General features: G+C 39.4%; 1 protein-coding gene across 1 annotated transcript in view; it reads right to left on the reverse strand.

The window, feature by feature from the left end:
* The window catches only part of LOC135735866 (zeta-sarcoglycan), a 327,902-nt gene that overhangs the window by 10,914 nt on the left and 290,699 nt on the right, over positions 1 to 26,289 (reverse strand). Inside the window, exon 7 of the mRNA XM_065254496.2 lies at positions 16,277 to 16,400. Within this exon, the coding sequence (XP_065110568.1) occupies positions 16,277 to 16,400 (124 nt within the window). The remainder of the gene's footprint in view (positions 1 to 16,276; positions 16,401 to 26,289) is intronic.

Below are 26,289 nucleotides of genomic sequence, written 5' to 3' on the forward strand. Positions count from 1 at the left end.
TAGACGTTTGTAGCACGGCAAGAGACGCAATGCTTCGTTCCCGTTATTTCAGGGAACCGGGGTTACGTGAGTAACCTAAGCGTTCCCTTTCAATACGGTTCACTTCGCATTGCGTCAGTTAGCTGACGCTATGGGGGAACGTAATCCCATCACGCCGTGCATACACAACGTACTGAAGTGCCTTACCGGAGAGACACTGCGTGTGGCCCTATACCCGGCATATTCACAGCTTAAAAAGCAAATGTGTAAGCACCATATAATTGTTGACGCGCACACGGTGGGGTTTTAAACGCACCGGGGGCACATAACATAGCACAAGACGGCGGGGTACCGAGCGCGCCGCGGCTGTGCGAGATAAGTAAATTCAGAGTCACGTTGGTGAGCTCGCTGAGCGCACCGTGGTGTACACATAAAACGCATGAGCGTGCATGATTGAGCCGAGAGAACCTGCGCTCGTAGGGCAGGGACGTCTAAGCTGTACAATCTGACAACGTAGACGGCGAAGACCAGCCGGCCGCGTAGCAGATATCAAATATAGATATAGATACCCCTGTAGACCAAGTTCATGAAGAAGCCAAACTCGCAGAGAGTGGGCTCTATATAGGACATAGCTCATAGAGGGGCGTGAGCCAGTGCGATGGTTTCAACGATCCATCTAAATAACCACTGTTAGCAACAGACATACGTAGTGAGTGATCTGCGAAGCTCACGAACGGCCGATCTGACTATAATATGCGGCAGAACGGTTCGTAGCGTGGGATTATACAGATACCACAATAGTGTGAACCCAGGTGCACCCTCGAGCGCATCGGGATGCATATAGGTAGTATTATAGTGCACAGATCGGTGAGCTTTCCAAGCGCGCCGTAAATGTGTATTGACTATAAATTGCACGGGCACAGGTGAACACTTGAATACATCGTGAATGCATATAGATGAATCAGAGTGTTATAATGCACAGGCCGGCAAGATTCTCGAGCGCGCCGTCATGTGTTCTGATAATAAATTGTGCGCACACGGGTGAACTCTTCAGTGCACCGTGAATGCGTATAGATAAATCAGTGCACAGAACGCGCCGTGAATGTGTACAAATATGATTGATGAACGTAACGGTGGGCACCCAACGCACCGTGAACGTACACAGATGAACAACAATGTATGTGTCACAAATCATAACACAGCTGTGTATACAGGTGAGCTTTCCCAAGCGCATCTTATTGTATACCAAAATGTTATAGCGTGTACATGTGAGCTTCTCTAAGCGCACGGTGGACGCATATAATTAAAAACCATATCGTGCATACAGGTGAGCTAATGGGCGCACCTTTAATGCAACAAACCTCAGTAGTGCGAAGCAGGGATGTCGAAGCTGTAAACTGACAACGTGGACGGCGGGGACCAGCCGGCCGTGTCACAATTGTCAAATGAGAAACCTCTAAGACCATGCCCATGCTCTAAGACAAGTGAGCATAATTGTCACGGGAGGTGATAACGTCAACGATCCATAAATAGCCTGTATTGACAGGTGCTCTAGTGAGTGATCTGTGACGCAGATGAACAGCTGATCGTCTGATGTACGTCAGACGTATGTGTCATCCAGGACCTTGGACAGTTCCAGAGCGCTGTGCCTCGGGCACCGTCCGCATCTGAGAAATGACAGGCTTATGAATAAAGTGAATGGCCAGCCGTAAAAGCATGGTTCGCTGTTACCGCCGCCGTCCGCATCTGAGAGATGACAGGCTTGTGAATTAAATGAATGGTCGGTCTTAAAAGCGTGGTTCGCTGTTATCACGGCCACATAGATATAGGTAGGGGAGAGAGCCGCCGTGCCTCTGTAGTGAGGAGAAAAGTGTTCCACCCACGATTCGCGGGGGTATTGACTTTCAAAATGTCACTAGACAGAATGGATCAGACTTTGCATAAGGACGCCTCGTGAAAGGGGTCCTAGCAGCTTGTGTCAATGTGTCATAAGGCACGTAATGTAGGTCGTGTCCCACGGATGCCATCTCCGCACGCCCATCGTAATGGGTTAATATTGGTAGTTTTAGCATGAGATGCGTATCACTCTGATTGAACATAGCTTATAAAGCGATGCAATGAGTTTATAAAGGAGATGACTCGTCAGCTTGTTCAGGGGGCGAGATCTCAGTCTGGTTCAGTAAATAATGAAACCACCGTAGATTGCCCGACCGCATTATCACAATAACACGGTCGAGAGTGCTGCAGTGCTAAATCATCCTCTTAATGTACCGTATTCACAGTACAAGGTGATTTATATGAGACAAACGGCGTTCCACGCGCCGAAGGCTGATTGCCGTCGTAAAGCGTGTTCAACCCACAGCAAATGCTGGGCTAGCTCGTAATGACAGCACTCCATGCAGCAGTGTGTAACTTAAGCAAGCTTCCCGGCCGTCAGCTCGGGGCGGGACCTTTGCTTAGTCAAACTGAAGTGGACTTATGAACAATGCCACGATATTCAGCTTTCTGAGGCTCGTTAGAGGGGTACGTGCGCCCGTCTTAAACGAGATGCCGCGCGCGTCTGACTGTGCGCGTGCTTTAAGCTTTGAAACTTATTATGGCGGGTAGCAAGCTCACTTGAGGTTGATATTACCCTTAATATCTCCGAGTATTGGAGCGGAGGTGTGAGCGTCTTCGGATCCGCTAATATAAATCAGCTATATGGCCGAAAAACGTCATAAACCGCTTGGCTGTAAGCCTTTGAGTGGCCGTCCGGAGAGGGCGCGATTCAAACGCTTGGAGCCATGCAAAAGTCTGAGGCTGTCCTTCCTCTAGGAAGAGAGAATAACAGCCGTAAGACCGTGCTCGTTTGCGCCATCAGCATCGTAGCGGAGAAACTGAGGTGGGCTGCGAGCGAATTTGGCAGAAAGGTGTTAGAGACACCGTACAGTCGTGGGGTGTCAATACACAGTTTATGGCCAAACCGGGGTCTTTTCGGCCAGCGTCGATAGAATTATGGACAGCGGGCCGTGTGTGCGTATTACTGATTGCTTGTCAGTAAGGCGATAAAGTGTTTAGAGACACCATACAACCGTGGGTGTCAATACACAGTATAGTAAGCACGGAAATTACTCTTTTTAGAGGAATTAAATACCGTTCGCCACTATAGTGAGGTCGCATAGCCGACAGTATTACACAGTATGTTTGGATAAACAGCACACAGAAAACATTTCAGGGCAGTCCAGCCGAGGCGCGACATAACCCCTTTTTCCCAGACAGTTTCGTTCTCTGTTGATGCAGCTATGCTGCGGAGACCAGAGCTCAGCCGTTCAGGTGCACAAGCCTCAGTAGTGACGGTGACCGAACGGCTCACGGAGCAGGGTAGTATGTCTAGGTAGTTTAATGTCAGACTGAACCCATCGCAGAGAGGAAGTCTGCCGCGAGGCCCGCGGTTTTGCCGTTTATTAAAAGGGCAGAAAAACCGGGTATATATATATAAGAATGTACCAATATTCAGCGCACTGATATAGGACGGGACTGAATAAAGGGAGGTATTCGGGCCTCAGTATATTATAAACAAATTCGTTCTGCCTCTGATTCCGTCTAAACCAGAGAGAAATTACCAGGCAGACAAAGAATGAGCTATCTGAAGTGAGATCGGCTCAGGCCAGTAAAGCTCTATAATAAGTGTTTTAGCGCTCCAATAGAGGCGTGTCCGCCTTATCGAGCAGACGAATGAGATCGTGCCGCTCCAGGAGGGGAGGGGCATGAAGCTCTCTTAAAATGAGTGTTCTTGGTGCTCCAATAGCGGCGAATCGGCCCTATCGAGCAGACGAATGAGATCGCGCCGCTCCAGGAGGGGAGGGGCATGAAGCTCTGTAATCGTTGAACACTGGACAGCTGCATTTAGAGGCAGCGAGCCGTAATACCGCGTGCTAGCTAAGCCGTTAAGAGACCTCACCACTGTGGGGAAAGGAGCGAGGGACTCCGCGAGCGTGGAGCACGAGTGGCTGTGCTATGACAGAGACAGGGGCAGACCGCCCGTGTTTGCTTGTCGTATGCATCTATCCAGGTCTACGGTTCCCCGCTTGTTCATCTCAACAAGAGAGGAACGGCAGAGGGGAGCAGCAACAGACAGAACAGCCATGCGTCGTGACGGTATCACCCGATGCACTCGGGGGATTAATATATGTGCCAGAGATCTCGCCACTGAATTTGAGAGGAGCGAAGGGACTCTGTAAGCATGAACGGTTGCGGTGTGACAGAACACAGGGGGGGTTAGTCCGTGTGTGCTTGTCTATGCATCCATCTAGTCTCATGGCTCGCCGTGTGTTCATCCCGGCGAGAGAGGAACAGCAGGGGGAGCACGAAACATGGATAAGACAACCAAAGCATAAGCGCGGTCCCGGCGTGGGAGGTGCCAGACCGGTAACGCGCTCGGAGGAAATTCATAGCAGAGAGGCTCACCGAGCCGCTGTGCTGGACGCTATTACAACAGCGCCTGCTCTTTTAGCTTATAGCTTTATATTAAAAATATTGATCTTACCGGGCGGCCGCAGGGGAGACCTCGTCAGGCGTGTCCGCTGCACAGGGCTCGTACCACGGCAAGCGAAGGCTATCTTCGGTTCTCGGCCGGAAAGCGGCAGGGGAAGACGCTAGACCTGGACTCTGCCATCTTCGGTTCTCAGCCGGAAAACGGCAGGAGAAGACGCTAGGCCTGGACTCCGCTGCAGGGCTTTTGTCAACGGCGAGGTAAGGCTTCTTCTTTTTCTTCGGAGCAGCGAGAGGTTCGCGCTGAAGGAGAAAATAATGAGCTCCTGACGATTGAACCGCGCTTATATAAGGACGCGTTCCTCCCGCGCGCGGGTTCAAACGTCATTGGTCTGTACTTTGTACAGACGTTAACCAATAGGCTTCAGTCACGGAGTAAACAGGAGTTTCCCCCCATAGCGTCAGCTAACTGACGCAATGCGAAGTGAACCGTATTGAAAGGGAACTGACTTTTTCCATATTTAAGAACTATAATTGGGTCCCAAGTGCGTCTATCAACCTAGAAAATGTGAAAAAGATCAAACCAGTAACTTAGTTTTGATAAATCATTCTCTGAAAGCATGGGGAAATGGTTACTTGAAATTTGGCTCCCCTTGTGATGTCAGAAGGGGATAATATCGGCCCTTAATCTACACTATCCAACGACGGCACTGCAATTTAGTGCAGAGGTCAGCTCATTTGCATTTAAAAGGCCTACAAAGTGGCAATTTTAACATGCTATAATAAATTATCTGTGGGGTATTTTGAGCTACACTCTGGGGACACCAAAGATTTATTTTACATCTTTAAAAAGTCTTGTGAAATATCCCCTTTAAATTTGAACAAAGATTTTGAAGATGAAGATGAAATTTCTCTGCTTAACCGAAGCACACAAGATGCTTTACAACATTTCTAAATCTTGCTTTGATAGATAATCAGAACTTGTGGATGCTGTGCATGCTCCCAGTAAAAAAAAACTAGCGCCTACCAAGAAACACAGCATTTCATTGTTATTCTGATAATAATTATGTAATTAAATGGAATTATAACACAAAAAATTTAACACTCAATCGGTATCAACCTTATAGACCCAAATATACAGCAATGTTTGTTTTTGCAGGGACAGAACACTCACTTTGTAAAATGTACACTAAATGTAACAGTATGCTAATAAAAAATAAAAGTAGAAATTAGAAGGGCTGGTTATGATTGATGCCGTAATATAAAAAGGCTCTCCTCAAGCTTTCCAACACCGCTGTCCATTTTTGATTTATATAGAGCCCTAATAAAGCTTTATTCTTTCAATATTTATATTTTATGCTCTTGTGAGCACAAACATAAGAACTTAAATCACAAAATATTCTCAGTATTATAACGCCACTGTACTGTCAGTCCAGACACATACAAGAGTCGCACATACAAATAAAAGCACATAGAAATGTATCTTTAGTTGTCTTAGATGTATTGCTATTCTCTGTAAAAAGGGGAAGGGGAGTTTGAAGTTCAGTAATACAGTATTACTGGCTTGACTACACTGACACTTTTTAATGTGAACAAAACTTGAACTGCAAAGACCCGCCCCCTTTTGTTATCAGCCAAAGCACTCCCACTGTACTAGAAATGATTATTGTGAAATAATTATAAGGTCAATTTCAAACTAATACAGACAGAAGGTTTTCGATATGCATTTGACGTATACATTCAGGATTTGAAAGTAACTCGGAATGAAGTAAATAAAATAAAGATCAAAGCTATATCCTACAGGTCATAAAACTGTAAGTGTGCTACTACATCACCTTCAGACTGAGAATCACAACACTGAGGAGCTTTACAATGTCACATCCAGTAAGTCATCCAAGCTAGCATTAGTTATACTGTAACAGTAGCCTGATGTGGTCACAGTAACAACATAACCTGAAGTGAGCACCAGGTAAAACTACAGTATGAGCATGATTTTTATAATCAAATTTGACCTGTATACAGTACGATAAAATTCTTGGAGTGTCAGAAGTTTTAAGATGCAGTCATGCCATGTGATATGAGGTAAAACTACAGATGAGTCTACTTGTGTGAGTCTTTTTTTACTTCTTTCGATGGTTGTGGGCGGGGCCTGTGCAAAGTGATGTCAGTTTGCTCAGAAAACGGGATTTATAATTTAATGGGATTAAAAAAGTAATTTTATTATTACAGGGTGGTTGTGTACACACACAAGCGACACACAAGTGTGTTTAAACAACATACACTCTTAGAATGGATGTGTTTTAAACAACGCAATCAGTGTTCGTTTTGGGACAACATACTAAATGCGTTAGCCAGGAATACACACATCTCTGCGTAATTACAGGAACAAATTGTGTTTAATTTTAATACAAATCAACACAAAGTTGACACATAATGTGTTAAAATGATTTAAGTGCATGGTTTACAGCACACAGCGTAAGTGCACTTAAGGCGTGGCCAAATCTATTTTGACTAGTTTAACGACGGGAAAAATAGTTATGCGCCTGGCACACAGTCTAAAAGGGTTGTTCCCATTCTTGTATTGAGTAATGGGTGTGTTTTGGGAATAAACCAATGAGAGTCTCGTCCCCTTTAAGTTCCAGTTGCACTCGGGCCAAGGTGGATTGCCTATTTACATAGCAGAGTTTGTAAGCAGAAAAAAATGTAAGCAGAGGAAGAAGACCACCTGTTTAAGATTTATGTAAAAATATTGTGTTGTGTTTTATTTCTTGAAATGGATATTTTTGTAGTTTAAGCTTTGGTTCTCTTTAAAAGTTTTTATTTCAGTAATGGAGTAATAAGTAAAAAAGGAGTGTTTTATTATGATGCATGATCACTTCAATCTCAAAAAGTTTTTCATAAGAATAATTTACAAAATATGCAAAAAAGGTTTGCATAAGTAAAAATACTTTATTTGTAACAAACAGAAGATATAGAAAACTAAGACATTTCAGCAGTGTTTTGAAAAATATAACTTAAAAATGGTTCTTATCTCACTGTACAAAGTCATCATAAACAATAAATCCATGGGATAGCATTAAAAAAATCTAAATAAATGCAATACAAATAAGCACTTTTTAAAAGCAAAAAATCTGCTTACCAGGCTACAGGTGAAGCAGCTCTTCACGCCTTCTAATGTCCTGTAATCTGTCATCATTTATGTCCAAGAGAATCAATGATAATCTTTTACATTTTTATTCTTTATTTTTTTTAATTAAAAAACGTTTGTATACAAGCGTTGTCGTCCCATTTATAGGCGCATATTACTATTCCGCTCTTTAAATAACAAAAAACATATTTTGCCATTGACTTTAGAACAGGTTTTAGTTGGATAATAACGTAGTCTATCATTTTTGTTGCCACAAAATAGCAACGCGCCAACAATCTGCCTTAACACACCCAGTTTTCAAAACAGCATGCCTATGGGCGCAAAAATGGGCGCAAGTGCATTTGTTATTTAAACAATGTTGAAAATGAGAACTGCGTCAAGCTGAAACAAGCAAAACAAGCATTGCGCTTTGCACTGCTTTGCGCCGGGTGTATAGGGCCCATAATGTGTTAAATAGCATAATTAAGTTCCTGCTTAATACTGTACAGCTGCTTTTTCACAATCTGTACTTTATAAAGCACTATACACAGTAAATAAAGGTGACTTGACATAAATATGCCAATGGTTTAATTAACTTTTTTAGCAAGAGTCTCTGCTCCACCATAAGAAGAACTTAAAATAAAAAATATAAACAGGAGAAGGACAGTTAATGCCCGCTAAAGCGCCCAATGAGATTTATGACATTAAACGGCAAATGTTTCAGGCCTTAACAAACAATACTCTGTGTAGAAGCAAAATAGTTTCATGCTTTGTTCACAGAATTACTGCAATTTCAGTGTGACACCTGTAGGTGTCTACTTGAATTTGTCGTGAAGATCTTCTTATCCTAAAAAAATTTTGGATCAACAAAATGAATCAACAATCAATAGCAATAAAACGTATAGACATTAGGGCTGGGCAAAAAATATATTTTTCGATTAATCGTTTTCTAAAACGTGGTCGATTCAGAATCAATTTTTTAAAATATTTTTTTCTGCAAACATTGAACGTAAGATTAACATCAATCAAATTACTAGTCTTCTTCACTAGATGTCACCCTCTTTTTTGCCTTGCGTGATATTACCAAGGAGCGAGAGGTGAGCCTGTCATTCTTTCATTTAGTCCTTAAATGGCGGTTTCAGGTGGTTCAATCGACGTTGATGCCACTTTCACATAAAAAGTAAGAGGTATGGAGGCATTTCAGATTTCGCTAGCAAGACGACGACAGTAGTGTTGTGGCTTTTAATTTCTTTTTATTAATTACCCACTCTTTTTTTATTAAAATAGTATTTGTATTAAATCTATATTCATTGAGTTGAATTGAGAATTGAGTATAAAAAACAACCCGAGATTTGGAATCGAAAATTGAATCGAGAATCGAAATCGAATCGATTTGATAGCTTGTGAATCGAAATTGAATCAATCTGGAACATCTGAATCGATACCCAGCCCTAATAGACATGTGGCTTTGTTGTCAATGACAGCCAAATATGACCACATTAATTATTCACCTCTCCACATTCTTGCCAAATCCTTAACAACAAAGAAAGCTTGTTAACAATTGTAATTATAAAGTCAGAGAAGACCGGAGCGGTTTCACGAGTGGAAAACTCTTGATTACGGTAATTCCGACCTTACGCGAACACACAATTACACCCTGCCGCCACAGACAACTTCCAACAAAGCACTTTTTATATATTTTTAGTACTGTAGAATACCATCAACAGTATGTTTCGATGCTTCAAAGACCCAAAATGAGACATCAACAACTTTTTCATTTAACCCCCTCCCCTCCCATTTTTTACAGCCAAGTTGAAAACCCCATCCAGCAAAAATATGGCTGCCTCGAAGACAAAAAAGGACAAATGATTTTGGGATGAAAAGCAACAGCAGACTTATAAACCAAAATGAAGCTGGCACAAATAAAACCACTCCAAAAACGAAATTGTCCCTCTGACTTTTAAAGGCTAAGCACGGCAGAGAAAAGTGCCATGGGACTCCATACTCCACAATAATAGAAAATAAAAGCCTGCTGCCATAACGCAAAAACAACCCAGGGGCAAAACAAACCGCTGGCAGTAATATGGCTGTTGGATTATTAACCTCGCAGGATCTACCCCCTTACTTCTGCACCACGGGCCTTCTGATTGATTTCTCCACTGATAGATAAACGCTATTCAACGGCAGGGCGACTTTACTTTCGTTACATTGGCCCTATCGCACACCCCGGTGGCTTTTATTAAGACGCATGGCTTAGGGGCCGGTCTGAATTGGACACCATATTGGAGCCTTGCGCAAACAATTGAAACATTAGAGTACATATGCCTCTCTTGTCTCCTCAGCTTGTCGGCACCATATGTATCTATATCCATCGCCTCATTGGCTGGCTGAAGCGAGAGGGTGTGTTCAGGTGGAGAGAATGGCTGATTTAATTGGCCGCACAGCTGTCATGTAACACATCCGGAACAACAAAACGGGTACTTAATTTCATGGATGATGATGAGATGGTGTTTAGCGGTAATGAAAACTGATTTAGTCGAGGGCTGTGCTGGGATAATCACGAACACATTTGCATAGGTTTTTTTTCTCATTCTCATTTCAGCTGTTTAATTGTTGAGCTATGTTCTCTGACATTTTTATCCACCCGATATATTGTTCAGCTTTGTTTTTTATTGCATCTCTAAAATACCTTTTCAAAATAAGCCATTTCTTTGATATTTAATGAGAGTATTATATACAGAATAAATGACAGAATAATGTGTATATAGTATATAATTCTCAAACTATTAGTAAATGAGTAGTTATTTTTTTTACAAAAACTTTGATAACTTTAACTACCTAAACAGTATTCAAGGTCTGTCCTCTTTGTCTCGTTTAGAAAAGCTATCAATGCACACCAGTCACTTTTAATTTCCCCTGATCTTAATGGGCAGCAGCAGCAGCAATAGAAGGCAATGGGACATGAACCCAGTCAGCCATTTGCCTTTAATTCTCTCACCCAAAACTTTTTAACACCGGCTTCTCAACAGTCCACCGTTGACAACATAGATTTGATTTTTTTGCGTCCGAGCTGTCTGACGCACTTGATTCTCTTCTCCAAATTGACAGAGGCATCCATTTTACGTGTGGCGTCTCGTGAGAATTAAACAGATGGGGAAAACAGGGTGGGACTGTGCTTATATGAGGATTTGTTCCAAATTTGTTCTATAAGAGAGGGAGTCTGATTGTGTATCAACCACTTTGTTCCTTATATAAGTTCTCTCAGCACCATCCTGCTATCTCAGGCACAAAAACCGAGGGAAAAAAAATCTTCCTTTTTTCCAGAGAGGTGACAGGACTGCATGATATATGACTCAGACTCATGGAAGTTAATTAAATAGCCTGGGCAGTTACTAAAGCAAGAGAGTAGAACAAGAGAGAGACAAAAGAAGATGAGGAAGAGAGAGAGAGAGAGAGTGTTGAAGAAAGCTTGACATGGCAGCACTAATGTGAATGGGGTGGGGTCAATGTCAGTATGTGAGTATGGTTAATCCCGGAGTACAGTCTGTTTTATTATGTGTTCGTGAATGTACGCCTTGTTTATTTGACGCAGACATTCGACACATGCACACTGCGACAAAATCCAACTTCTTTCCTGGGCTACATTCTTTTTTTTTCCTGGGCTACATTCTACATTCTCCAGAATGCGCATTTGGGACCTATGCACAATGTACGCATTATTTAAAAAATCTGACAGTGCGTGTACAGAACGTGCACTCTTTTCTGATGACGAAAATTGCGTCATGCGCGTGCCCCTCGTGTTTGCATAAAAATGGACCATACTTCAGCCTTAAGTCATAAAACATATTCTTGGTACAGACCAAATTACATTAAAATTATTTGAAAGTTATGTTCTTGGTCAAAAAGATGGAAACTAGGGATGTATCAAATGAAAGAGTTTTACTGTTTTTGGACCAGTGCATGCTTTAGTGTTTTTTAAACAGCCTGATCTCACAAAATATGTGAAATAGTCACGCATTATTTTGCTCAGTTTTGCGTGACATTGGGTCTCATTCATGAAACACGAGCAGAACGAATTTTTGTGTAAATCGTTCGTAAAGTCCTTTTGGCGTACATTTTCGGATTCATGAAAATGTTCGTATTTTCCAAATGTTAGTTGGTACGAAAGAAATCTACACCTGCTCCCAGCCACGCGTAAATTGTGTGTTTAACATCCAAACTTTTTGCTCATCAGTAAGGCTGTATTTTAATTCACCGTAATCATGTACATATTACACAGCATTTTGTAAAAAATATCATACAGTAATTATATACGTTTTTTCTTTTAACTTTTATGATAAGCTCCAGTAATAGCATCTGCAAACGGAACACTTTAATCAAATAAATTATTGATTTCAATACAGCTGGGCAAACGAAATTGTTAAGGAAATTGTTTTCTATAAAATGGCCAAAATCAGGCATAACACATTTATGATGGCTAATATATAGATTTGGCAGAGCGCTGCGCAAAAGGCGTATTTTTAGAGACCGCGCAGACTTACTTGCCGAGAATGAAGACTGGTTAATAAGTCGTTTCATGCTACCCAGACCAGTTCTTTTGTGAAAAGTTAAATCTGCTCAAATTTAAAGTGCTTGTGTATTTCCTCTAAAATTATATATTTTTTATTTTTGAATAAGATTTTTTCGAAGTTAACTAATTCATAGTTAAGTAATGTGGAACTGTTTGATTAACAGATGAAATTTCATTAACAGCATCTGTAATGTGCTGCCAAGCTTCCTTTTTTTAGGACCCGAGACGCCACTATATGCTTGAAAATAAAATTTGGCTTTTTGAATTAACTTCTGATAATAAAATTTCAATTTCTGCATCTGATACATTTTTCTTTTTCATTTGCTTTTAAGAAGACATGCAGAAATCATTCGTTTGGTGTCATAATATGATGCCCATAATAGTTGTCAGTCGGATTTAATGGGCGGGAGTTATGGTAATTGAGAATAAGCGTGCACGCGCGTCCCATGTACGACTGATTGGAATTCATTAACAAATACACACATTTAACTATCAAATCTGACGTTTACGAAGTATTTGTGAATCAGGAGGAGAGTTTTCGGGAAGGTCTGTTTACGTGCAAATCACTCACGTATTTACTCATATATTTACGAATGTTTCATGAATGAGACCCATTGTCACGTATTTCCAACATATTACGTGCCCCTGCCACGACTTTCTTTTCCGTGACAGTTTCACGTATTGGTTACTCAACTGTTTTTCCTATTTTCTTACAATTGTCGCTTCGGTTTGGGGTTAGAATATAAAAAATATAAAAAATAATATAAACCAATACTTTAAGTGACATCCTAACGCAAACAGCAAATCTTACCCCAAACCGAAGCGACAATTGTTTAAAAATAGGAAAAACAGTTGAGTAACCAATACGTGAAACTGTCACGGAAAAGAAAGTCGTGGCAGGGGCACGTAATATGGTGGAAATACGTGACAATGTCACGAAAAACTGAGCAAAATAATGCGTGACTATTTCACGGAAATTTGTGAGATCAGGTTGTTTTTTAAGTTGGGTAAGAGCTGCCCCTAGTGGCTAAAGCAGAAATTTGGATTGCCTTAAAAAAATTGTCATTTACTAGCCTGGGTTTCCCCATGCTGCCTTGCACGCAAGTTTACTCACGCTGCATGGAAACTATGGACCTATTTTCACCTGAAACAGGGAACCAATCACAGAACAGGAAGGGGGCCGCAAGATGATGACGACGTCTATGCAACACACCGAAACAGTTATGTTTATCCAACACAGCAGCAGACACTAAGTTACTTTTCAATGCAGCCTTAGATAGTGCTAAGTAGTTTTGAATGCAAGTTTATTTAAAAAAAAGCAACTTTTGACGTTAAACAAACGGTTGGAGTTAAAAATATACATTTGTGTTCTAATGAAGAACCAAAGTCACCTACATCTTGGATGGCCTGGGGGCAAGCTAATAAACAAAAACATTTCTCTTATTTATTTATTTTTTGCTAAACTGTAGTCTCTCATAGCCAGACATTCAGACTGATGACACAAGGTACAGTATGGACTCTATAGCAGCTTTAACTGGCCAAGAACCTGCCAAGAACCACCCAAGAAACCCTCTGACTGACATGTAAAGCAACAAATCCCCGTTTGTTTTGTTCAGCTACATTTTCAGGGTCATAAAAATGTAAAGGCAATGTCCCTACATCTCCTGGAAATCCTAAGTCCTGACAATGTCACGTACAGTATGAAGCTGACAGCACAGTAGGTAAACTGTAACAGGACTCTTTGTACTTAAAACTAATTTATGCAGTTTAGCAATAAGTAGTTGATTTCTGAACCAGTTTAATTTGAAGCAGATAAATATGGGAATATTTTGAAAATTGAGGCACAAAGCATATTATATCAAGCATAAAAAACACTTGGTTACAAGCCAAACGTGCTTACAACACTCCCTGGTCTCTCCTACAGTAATTACAAGTGTGCCAGCCCTTGAAATAATCTCTTAAAGAATTAAATAGGTTTATTAAAGGAAAACTACATCCAAAAACGAAAATACTCCCATCACCCCCATTAAGCTTGAAACCCATATCATTTTTCGCTTTCTCTAGGGAAATAAAAAATGTAGCAGAATGTCTAAGCAATTGTTTTCATATAATGTACTGTAAGTAATGCAAAGTGCTGCAAGGCCCAAAAGATCTATGGTACTATCACAATATTTTTATGTGAATTCTTACTTTGATAAGAGGTATAGTACTCGTAGAGGTTTACATGCTTGACTTGTTTAGTACCATGGTATAGAAGTGTACTATTTCCTAAAGTGTAATATGGTATTGCCACTATATGTTTGTCCAAAATGTCATCAAATTAAGATTTTACCTTTTAAATATCCCTAAAATATTTTACTATGTTCTTACCTCAACTCAGGAGAATTAATACATACCTATATTTTTTCAATGCGAGGACATAATCTTTGTACAGCACGTTGTAAATGTGTTAGCATTTAGCCTAGCCACATTAACTCTTTCCCCGCCATTGACGAGATTTCTCGTCAATTAAGAGAAAACGCTTCCCCGCCAATGACGAGATATTCCGTCTTTCCGCAATACCGCTATTATCCACCAGGTGGCGCCCTTCCGCAACTTTTTAAAACCGGAAGTATTGCCCTATGCCAAGCTGCTGCATGTCCGTGTCTGTTTTAAAGATCGCTCTGAATCGGATCTCTATGAAAAGTCCGTCATAAAAATGGAATTATTTCTGCTTTTTGCTCAAAATATGGTGTTTTTGCAAAAACCTACCCATATTCAAAAGCTGATTGCAAAAGAACCACTAAAGGTAGGATGAAACGGTTTTTTTTGTTTGAAAGCAGAGGGTCTGTTCTTTCATTTGGTATATTGTATGTTTATATATTTAAAGAAGAACATTTTCTGGAAGGCATTAAACTTTGGTGAAAATCATGAAAAACGCTGGCGCTGGCTGGCAACTTTTTTTAAAAACGCTGGCGGTGAAAGAGTTAATCCCTTATGATCCAAACAGGAATGAATTTAGAAGCTCCCAAATATTTCCATGTTTTCCCTATTTAACTCTTTCACCGCCAGCATTTTTTAAAAAAGTTGCCAGCCAGCGCCAGCATTTTTCATGATTTTCATCAAAGTTTAATGCCTTCCAGAAAATGTTCTTCTTTAAATAAATAAACATACAATATACCAAATGAAAGAACAGACCCTCTGCTTTCAAACAAAAAAAACCGTTTCATCCTACCTTAAGTGGTTCTTTTGCAATCAGCTTTTGAATATGGGTAGGTTTTTGCAAAAACACCATATTTTGAGCAAAAAGCAGAGATAATTCCATTTTTATGACGGATTTTTCATAGAGATCCCATTCAGAGCGATCTTTAAAACAGACATGGACATGCAGCAGCTTGCCATAGGGCAATACTTCCGGTTTTAAAAAGTTGCGGAAGGGCGCCACCTGGTGGATAATAGCGGTATTGCGGAAAGACGGAAAATCTCGTCATTGGCGGGGAAGCGTTTTCTCTTAATTGACGAGATATCTCGTCAATGGCGGGGAAAGAGTTAAAGACTGCTACATGAGTAGTTTCACAAGTAAGTATGTAGATTTTTTAAGCAGATAAAAAATGAGAAATGGTAAAAATAAGAACTATATTGTGTATGGCGGAGGAGCACTTAGTTTGCAGCACTTCGACCTAGGGCGCAGTAATATTGACGTAAGTTTAAGCGAGAGTGGGATTTGTCAGGAGTGATGATGTTACTGTGCACCAAGATCTAAGTGCTGCAAACTAAGTGCTCATCCGCCGTACAATATAGTTCTTATTTTTAATTGGTTTATGTTTTATTTTGTGCCAACATACTTGCTTGTGTAACTACTCATGTAACAGTCTTTAAATAGGCAAAACATGGAAGTGTTTGGTGGCTTCTAAATTCATCCCTGTTTGGATCCTAAGGAATAAATGGGGCTAAGCTAAATGCTAACACATTCACAACGCAATGTACAAAGATTAAGTGCACGCACTGAATAAAGATAGGTATATAATAATTTGTCTAAGTTGAGGTAAAAACATAGTAAAATATTAAAAAAAGGTGGTGTTTTCCTTTAAGACGATTCAGGCTAGTGATTATAGCCTGCACATGGTCACCAATATACAGCACATACTCACCTCTCCTTCTGAAGACTCCAAAGTGAGATCCTTCCTACAGGAAGCTTTGAATTCCCCCACTCCTGCATTGACTTCTACACCTTTAGGGGCCTCCAACGTCAGCGTCCGAGTTGGGGACTCAAGTCTGTTAAAAAGAAGATAGACTTCCATGATGTAAACTTCTCAGACTTTGGCTGAAGCGAACAAACTTCATGAATGGCATTCGATTTTTAAACTAATTAAGGGATATTCAAGACTTATTTGGGGCTGTACAGACTGCAAAAGAGATGTGATGACCAGATTGTAAGGAGGGGGAGAACAGGAAGAAAGAAATCAATAAGAAAGTGTCAGTGCATAAGATAACCGAATGAGTCCGTCCACTCCTGAATATCCACTGCTTTAAAAACAGAAAGAACAGAATGAATATTGGTCAGTAAAGAAAAGATAACAAGTAAAATGGAATCTATATCTTGTTTAAATGTGTACTTAAAAAGCATTTTTATAGCCCTAAACAAATTGTTTATAGGACGTTGACATTTAACGCTTCCTAATATAAAGTCTTGATTTTGTTTTGGGGTCTATAGGTTTTATATACTTGATTGTTCAGAAAGCACACTCTTTGAGATGTTCATTTTGCAACTGTTCAACACCGTACTGCATAATGTGGTCTACTGCAACAGTCAAGGCATGATATGCTGATTATTTCTTTATTTTATTTATTATAGAACCAAAAGCACCTGTCCCCTTTCATAATTTAATACAATAGCAGGGTTTTATCGAAAATATCTATTGTGATCTATTCTAGTTCAGTTTTAGACACTTTACTTAATGCATTGATAAGTTTGGCTTTTAATTTATGCGCTAGATGGGTAAAATGTATCTAATAAACAGGAGCAAGACCTCACGATTACCGGATTTCAGTAAGCGTGCTTTGGCGAATATTTACTATGGATATTGGACACAGGACTCTTCGCCATGGAAAAATAATACAAGTTACTTTTAATTTCGATCAAAAAACATGTTGCCACAAAACAAAAAAGCAAAGACTCCCTCCCTTTGGATGCTCCCTCCCACAATGCTTATCCAGGAACGAATCTGTAGTCTTATATCATATGCAGCAAGAACAAGATCTTTCTCTAATCATCCATAAGGCCCAAATTTACACGTTTACTTCCTGGTTTTTGCTAAATTTGAATTGTCATCTATAGAATGTCATTCTAAAATTGTTACCTTTAAAAAGGTTAAAATTAATGGTTGACTTGAGTTTTGCTGAGGAGAAAAAAGAAAGACGCAGCAGTGCTTAGCTGTTGTCTGCTCATGACGCTAAAGTGTAAGTAATTTATTACATTTGAACAAATAAATGAATGAAATCCAGGACTATTTAACTAATTAGATTCTAATAAAAAGTATTACACTGTTGATGCTATTAAAGCTACCTCGGTATATTGAAGATACCACCACAACAAAAAGTGATCGCTCCCCTGAAGTTTTCCAGCTACGGGTTTAATTACTGCACCTGCTCTTTAAAATATCCCATGCAAATGGTAATTTGTCCACAGTTGAATAAAACAACACATACACACACACAAAACAAAGTTAATACACTCTCAGGAAAAAAGGTACAAAAGTTGTCACTGGAAGGTACCTTTTAAAGCGTAACTAAACCCCTGGTCAGAGCCTGACTCCACCCACTGGCAATATTTGAAAAATGCAAGAAAAGTGGGCAGATCCCAAGGAGATAGAGGGGATGAACTAAGTGTGTGATGAGATCGTAACAAGGGCGTGGTAAGCTTGAATCTGCTTACGTCACGAGTCATTTTTTGGACCCACCATCCAATAGGAAAATTCAACTGTAGTAGCCACCGTTCAACCTAAAGAGGGCAGCACTCAGACGTTTTTACACCATATATTGTAGTATTGAAACACTTTACATCCAAATGTCAAAAAACTTACTAAAATCAATGAACAGCACTAATAAAGCCCCATTCTTACAGATCATTAACTAAAAAAAAGTTGGTTTAGGGTTTAGTTACTCTTTAAGAAGGTACCGATTAGGTACCAGTATTTACATTACCTCTAATATTGCGTTTACACCAGCCGCGGTATGGGTAGCAAAAACACGCTATTCGCGCGTAGTTGGACGCTTGAACATTTGAGTTCACTTGCTTCATTCACGCGTGAAAGCCGCGCGTGAAATTCTAGTCATTCGAGAAATTCACCCGAAAATTCGCGTCATGGGAGGGGCTTCTGCGACTCCGCGGGGACTCTGCCACTCTTTCGCTTCCTGTAATCATGTCACTACTTCAGCAAGGTCGTGATTGGTTAACGCGGCAGGGAAGTCCGCCGAAGTTCAGAGATTTAAACTTGCGCGTTTCCCGGGGCAACGCTTAATTTGCGCAGAATTTGCCGCGCCTTCCACACGTTCCGCGCCATCCGCGTGTAATCGCGTCTTTGCATTGACTTAACATGTAAATGACCCGTGCTTGCCGCCTCGACTGGTGTAAATGCACCATAGGGGGCTCTTTCACTAGATGCAGTATGTAGTACCAGATACTTTTTGGGGTTTCAAGCAACCTGAGCTGATACCAAAACGTGACGCGAAAACACTGTAGATCACTGATTGGTCTGAGAGAATTGGCACTACCAGCATCATCGCTATAATGAAAAAGATTAGCTTTACCTTCATGTTAGCTTCCGCTGTCTCGAGCAAACATGTTGTCATCTGTGCTATACTATAAGTTCCCAAACTCCCTTTTAGCGATGAAAAACATCCACAGATTGAGAATCAGGAACACCATACCAGTTTTTTCCAGACTTGCAGTTTGTGGCGGCACATTCGCAACGCGCACGTCCGCATATATACTTAAATGCAACTCAAATGAGGCTCAGCGCGTGGACTGACGCCACGGGTGTTTATACAGAAACTGTCATGTGAGACAGTTCATCTATTTGTGGTGGTCAATTTTAATTTTGTGGCAGACTGAGAATTAAATCAATGTATGGGGATGTACAACAATGCTCTCACTTGTATGATGTCACAGCAGTAGGCAGCGCAAATAAAATGACACGCCTATAATCCCTCCCACTCTGAAGTGTTACTAAACTTGATGGAAAAGTTAAGCATGCCAAAGTGACGTGAGCTGACCTGACCCAAACCAAGCCGTGGAGTACTATGGAAAAGCGCCATAAGGTACCAATTTGTATCTTTGAGGTATCAATATGCACCTTTTAGGTACAAACATTTACTTTAAAAAAAAGTATCATCCCAGTGACAACTTTTATACCTTCTTATACCGTGTTCCTGAGAGTGTAGTATCAATGGGAAAGTATAGCCATCAACACCTGCAGTGAATGACTTATACTCCCTAGATAACGAATAACTTGTCTGAAATGAATATATTAACCCAAAGGCTCTCTTGTTCTCAACTTCTCTCTTTCCTTCTTAGCTTTATTCTTCTCTTACCCGCTATCTGTGCGATCCCCTGTCGTCTGAGAAGAAAAACTCAATCAGGTCATTGATTTTCTGTTCCAACGTGCTCCCAAGCAATTCAGCACCAAAACAAAATATCTTAAGCACGCAGGGAGCGGACTTGATTTTTATATGGACGATAAGAGAGACTCGTTTTAGTCTCTTATCGGCCTGATTCATTATTCCGCCAACAAACTTGGCCCTTCAAACATTCGTCTTGACCTTTTCTGCCACTCTGACAAATTTATGCGTTGGCATGTTTGTTACCTTGGCACGATAAGCAAAAAATAAATATGGCCATTTGAAAATATATACCATTATAACATTTATAGCTACCTTTTATTCTTCTTTCCTTCATCTTGAATATATTCTTCAAAGCACAACAGACATATATAGGAAGGTGAACTGGCCTGGGTCATTTTTGCCTTATTTATTAAGCTAAAAGGTAGGAGTTTTAGTAAAGTTTATGAATCCTACCAGCGAATGTTACAGTGACAAATATGTATGCTATCTGCAAGATTCATATTGTGAATCGATAGATCAACAGAATACTAAAAGAAATAATCAAATACTTTGCATGCACAACACATACAGTATGCAGAGATCAGTTGTATTTGAAAGAGACTTGTTATGTGCACAGGTTGAATGCATGATTGGTAAATCGTATATGCTATACTGCAAAGGTGCCTTTTATATTTTGACTTTGGCTGGCACAACATATCAGGCAATTGTTAAAAGGGGTTTTTGATGTGCACCCAGACTACACTAGGGAAAATTCACACAAAAAACTTTTTGCAATTTGCTGACAGCACTGTTTTAGCCCCTGATTCACCAAATTATGCAAATTAGAAAATGAATTGCACTGCACGTAATATGCATGACGCAATCTGCAGTCTTTCGGGTCAGATGTTGGCATGACTACAAGTTTGTGAAGGATGCAACAGACTTTTCTGATCTGGGAAACTTAGATGTTACTGTGATCTAGACGCTTGAATCAGCTCTTTAAAATGCCAAATGTGTGCTCGACTATACGGCAAGGCTGCATATGTGCCCATTATAGCGCTATTCTTGATCATTTGATGAACTACTGCTGCCACGATAAATAAAAAATATACACAAACATCCATTTTAAATAAAACTCCCTTAACTGCCTGCTTTTCACAGTCAGTATTATTGCTAGTTTATTGAATAATAAGTAATAATATAGAATTGGGAAAGTTTGCGTTTAAAATAATCATATTTTCAAATAATCACAGTGCAGAGGACAGCATTTACATTTACATCATTTTATGCATTTGACTTTTATCTGAAGAGACTTACAAGTGCATTACAAGGTAAATAATGTTGTGTTTTTCAATACTGGTAGTATATACTGAAAACAAGGATGCAGATTTTATATATACTATTTATGCAATCTTCCCTAAATCTCCTCCTTTACTAAAGTAATTCCTTTGTGGATGCTCAAGTGTTTGATAATTTAACATACAGTAATTGGACTACTTTCTGATGTGGTGGACACACTTTATTAGAGTTTTCTTCATACTGATTCCCAAGTTTGCTTACTTTTCAAAACAATCCTCCAAGTTTCGTCTGTGTGGTCTTATTATTTATCACTGTGTCTCCAACATGCCCATGGTCAGTGGAGCTGGCTTCTGACTTTTGACTTTGGAGAATAAGACCAATGAAGACATTAGGCAGCTCAATAGCGAGTGCTAACCTCTGACTTCCTGTTTCTCTGTACGCATTTACTTTCGGTCGCAGCCTTTCAGATTGATGAATGACACTGTAGCATGGGTAAATGAACATCAGCCAATGGCAAAGATGAGAAAACGTTTCGATCTGACATTTTCAAGCATGCCTGAGTTTAAAGTTTCTCTATGCGAGCTTCTCGCTCGCTCGGCTCTGGAAAGTTGACGGATAAAACCAAGGGGAATCTTGAGAAAGTTAAAGTTATTTTTGGAGGCGCAAAGAGAAGAAGAGACATACTGAAACTTTAATGAATTTCATACCGTAATTGAGGTGTTTCGTCAAATATGAGTATCTCTACAGTATGTCCCACAGGCAGTTTTTTTAAACTAGCAAGTTTTATTATTAAAACATTGGTATCATATTCTACACTATACAACTATTGCCAATTCATTCTATTTTTTCTTTTACTGTATATAAAGACTTTGGGGCGGTTTCTTAGACAGGGATTAGATTATTCCTAGAAATGTAAGAGCTCTCCAAACTGAAAACAACTTGCATTGACATATCTTTAAATACATCAGTGCCCTTTGTTTTACCTCAAAATGCACACAAGTAATGTTTTTGGTAAGGCATTTTTTGTTAAAGAGCACCAATGGTCCGGTTCATGATTTTACATTACCTCTGGTGTGTAGGTGTGTTTAAGTACATGTTAAAAATATGCCAAAGGTAGAAACCCCAAAGTAAACGATGACGCAATTATCTTCTCCAGTGTGAATCTCTTTTTTTGGACTATAACAAAAACACAGGGATTGGTGATGTAGAGAAGACCGACATTATCCTAATTCTTCCCGCTTCGACTCACAGTCTGTAAGTTAACTCCTGTTGGCATTGCATTGTGAGCGAATCTTTCAAACATGGTAAGCAGCGGCACATTTCTGGCTGACGTCAGAGGTATTCAGGTCAATCACAACGTGCAGGTTAGCTGGCCAATCAGGGACAGTTTTGTACAAAATCCGTGTTTTATGTTGTATTATATTAGCAATGAAATATGTGCTCTTTAAGAATATGTGCTCTTTCCTAAATAAACTAAGGACTACTCTTGGCTTAAAATGTTCCCTTTCCGGGAAACCGCCCCTTTATTTTTTACTCTAATCTCAGACCTAGGTTTCTTAAAATCTTTAAATACAAAAAACCTTCACAATAATATTATTACATTTTAAAAATTATAACCTAAACAAAGTGTGACATAATTATAAAACATTATAATATTTGTATGTGGTGAAACAGTTGTAAGGAGTTTACGGCACCTAAATAGGGAACAGAAATATAATTTTACTAAATGTACTTTACTAAATATTGGTAATATGAACATATTTTTTTTAATTGTTAATTTCGAATCAACCTGCAATTTTGTCAAAATATGCTAAACAAAATATTAAGGTTGGGCATAGATTAATCTCATACAAAATAAAATAATTTTTTGCATAATATATGAGATTGTAATGTGTGTAAATATTATGTATATTTAAACACACACACACATACATAAATATACATTTAAGAAATGTTTTATTTAAATATCGTTTTTTTATTTATATATAATTTAGAATATATAAAAATATAAATAAATATATATAAATATATACACATGTAAATGTTTCTTAAATACATACATGAATGTGTGTGCATTGATATATACATAAAAATTACACACAGCACACGCTCATATATTATGCCAAAAATTACTTTTATTTTGTATGAGATTAATCTAGATTAATCTATGCCCAGCTCTACAAAATATACTTGTTCTTCATATTTTAGAAAAAAGCCACAATTTTCCTGTGGTTCATGACCTTATTGGATATGTCCACCGAAATGTTCACTAACAAAAATGTCTTTTTCTAAAACTCCACATGGCCCTCGCTCCCCATTTTAAAGAAGCACCCAATCATCACCACAAACGTTTCATCACATAGACTCCAGGTGCTTACATCTGAATCACATCGCTACAGAAAAAGGTGTCTTTCAAGAAAGTTCACTGGAGCCGTTGACCCTCTGAGTGGGTTTCCTTTATAGCTCGCTGAGCTCTTGGCCCGATGGCCCAATTCTTGTCCCAGACATTCTCTGACAAATCCTCGAATCGGTCAGAAATGACTTTTGCAGCCCGACCGTCTGCTGTGTGAAATGTAGCTGGGGAAATTGGGGCTGGCAGCAAGACCCTGTGAGAAAACGTAAAGCAATTTCATGCCCGTGCGCATCCATCGCTGATAATTTAATCGATAGAGATGGAACTGGGGAACGACTATGCTCAGTGTGGGAAGCAGGAATTAGGTAGAGCCACTGGGTCTCTGAAGCATCGCTGCGGTATAGAAACAGGTTACGGGACTAACGGAATGATATTGTATCTTATTTCACTCATCGTGAAGAATATCATTCACTCGAGCGAGATCATGTGTCATGTGAAGTCACCACTTCAGGGACACTTCAAACCAAGACACTGGAAAATGGTGAGATGGACCGCTAGTGTGACAAATAGAGAGAGAGACAAAGAACGATTTACAATGCTTTTTACTCAGAATGACAAAAGCAAAGACATGGGCTCTAATGCACACATGCATTTTTGTGTTAAATCTAGGGCTGGACAATAATTAAATATCAATATATTTCATGATATATATTTTTTTCAATAACAGTGGTATGGTTTCAAAACACATATCCAAAATTTCAATATACATTACAGCATCCCGTGGTCGTTCATGTCACGTCAAGGCTCTTCTTCTTTCCAAAGCGTGCTCTTGTGGAGTCTTTATTAGCTATACAGCTCATCTGTACCTCACGTCAAATCATTTTATTATTAACATGCGATCAAATAATCTGGTTGAGAATTTGGAGTGTTTGCTCAGAGAAGAGCTGTCACTCAGAAGTATAAGAAAGGAGGTGCAGGGCTAGTTCGCATGAAGTCATAACTTCCAATGGTGACATCATATAGAGAGGGAGAATGGGAGATGTAATGCAACACAAACTTAACCACGAATGAGAAAAATAGGCAAAGTCATCAGGTGCCAAGGTTAAAAAATGGGAAAGATGAGAAGTGTGCAAAAGATAAAAATATGTATGCAGCTATGACACTCGATACTCTTAGCTTGCTTTGCAATTACACCTAGAGCTTTAATATATTTTTTTTGTCCACTTTTGTAACATTAAATAGCCTCCTACTGTTCAAAAGTTTTAGGATAACTTTCACTTAGGCTATTTATTAATGTTTTTCCATATATCACTTGAATAGAATAGAATAGAATAGAATAGAATAGAATAGAATAGAATAGAATAGAATAGAATAGAATAGAATAGAATAGAATAGAATAGAATACAGTAAAGTATGCAGAATGGAACAGGATAGGATATGATAGAATGCAGTATAGTATTGCAGAATAGAATAGAATAGAATAGAATACAGTAAAGTATGCAGAATAAAACAGGATAGGATATGATAGAATGCAGTATAGTATTGCAGAATAGAATAGAATAGAATAGAATAGAATAGAATAGAATAGAATAGAATAGAATAGAATAGAATAGAATAGATAGAAATGGAATACAGTAGAGTAGTGCAGAATATGGTAAAATAGAATAGGAGAGCTTTAATGGCCAAGTATCCCTGAACATACAATACATTTTTTGGTGGTTATTCCAGCAAGACCAGCGCCATACCAGCATAAACCAGTATGAAACAGCTTGAAAGTAGTCTAAACGGGACCTTTCAGTAGGAAACACACTTAATCTTTTTCTAAAATAATAAATGGACAGAAGTCAGTTGTTTTCAAACATATAACACATTGATTGACTTTTATTCCATAGAAAAGACAGATGACAACAGGGCCAGTTTACTAAGCTACTCAATAAATGTGAAGGTCACCACCACAAATCAATACTGCGTCAAAACCGCATACATCCTTGGGTTCCAAAGCATCTGAAAATTAAGTTTACGCTCTTATAGAAAGAAAGAAAAACGAACAGCTGGCTCATCCGCACTGACAGTACAATATAAGAGATGGACATAGAGGTACAGAACTAGAGAGTAATCCCTGCGTGATAAGGTAATCAATGCATCTGAAGGTCACGTCCAAGAGGTGAATGTTCTCGCCCCATGTGTGAAAGGTAGAGTGGAAGGTAATTTCATGTGGATTTCAGAGAAGCGTTTTGCCATAATTACAACAGGACAGAATCTTAAGTATTGCATATGATCGTCACATATGCAGCCGAATGACCGTGGGTTCTCCTGCCGAAGGTCAACCTTAATAATTCTGCGCCTTCTGAAGCTTCCCAAACTTTGAAGCCAATCACATTTTATTTCCAGGCACAAACTCAGCCAATTAGTTACTGGTGGCTCAGGGTCGCGGTTTCACTTTTATTATGATTTAGAACCAGCTTGCTCCACACCAACTTTAACCCCAACCATTGCGAGAAGAAAAAACGTAATTTCGAATAAGAGCTCGAAAAGTGGAAAAGCCACGTATGAGACGATTTTTGTCAGACGCTTGACAGATGAGTGTAAGTGTGGCCTTTAGCTGAAGAGATAGACGGTGATAAGAATCTATGGTTAATGTCCCAGACTGGTATCCGCGGGCTGAGATATGATCTTCAGGCTGTTCAAAATAAGTTGTATGGCATTTGAAAAGAAAGATATAGCTTGAGTCTTTCGCTTGGTTTGAGACACAGTACTTGAAATCGTCATCTTCGGATGTTTTGCAAAGACTGAGTTCAGGTATTAAGGGACATTCAGCATCAATTTAGAATTTACATTTCTAATAAGTTAATACATTTGAATTGAATTAGTAAACAGAATTGTAATTGTTATTTTTAGGGAAATAAAATC

This window comes from Paramisgurnus dabryanus, chromosome 4 (assembly GCF_030506205.2).
Source record: "Paramisgurnus dabryanus chromosome 4, PD_genome_1.1, whole genome shotgun sequence".
Taxonomy (NCBI): Eukaryota; Metazoa; Chordata; class Actinopteri; order Cypriniformes; family Cobitidae; genus Paramisgurnus; species Paramisgurnus dabryanus.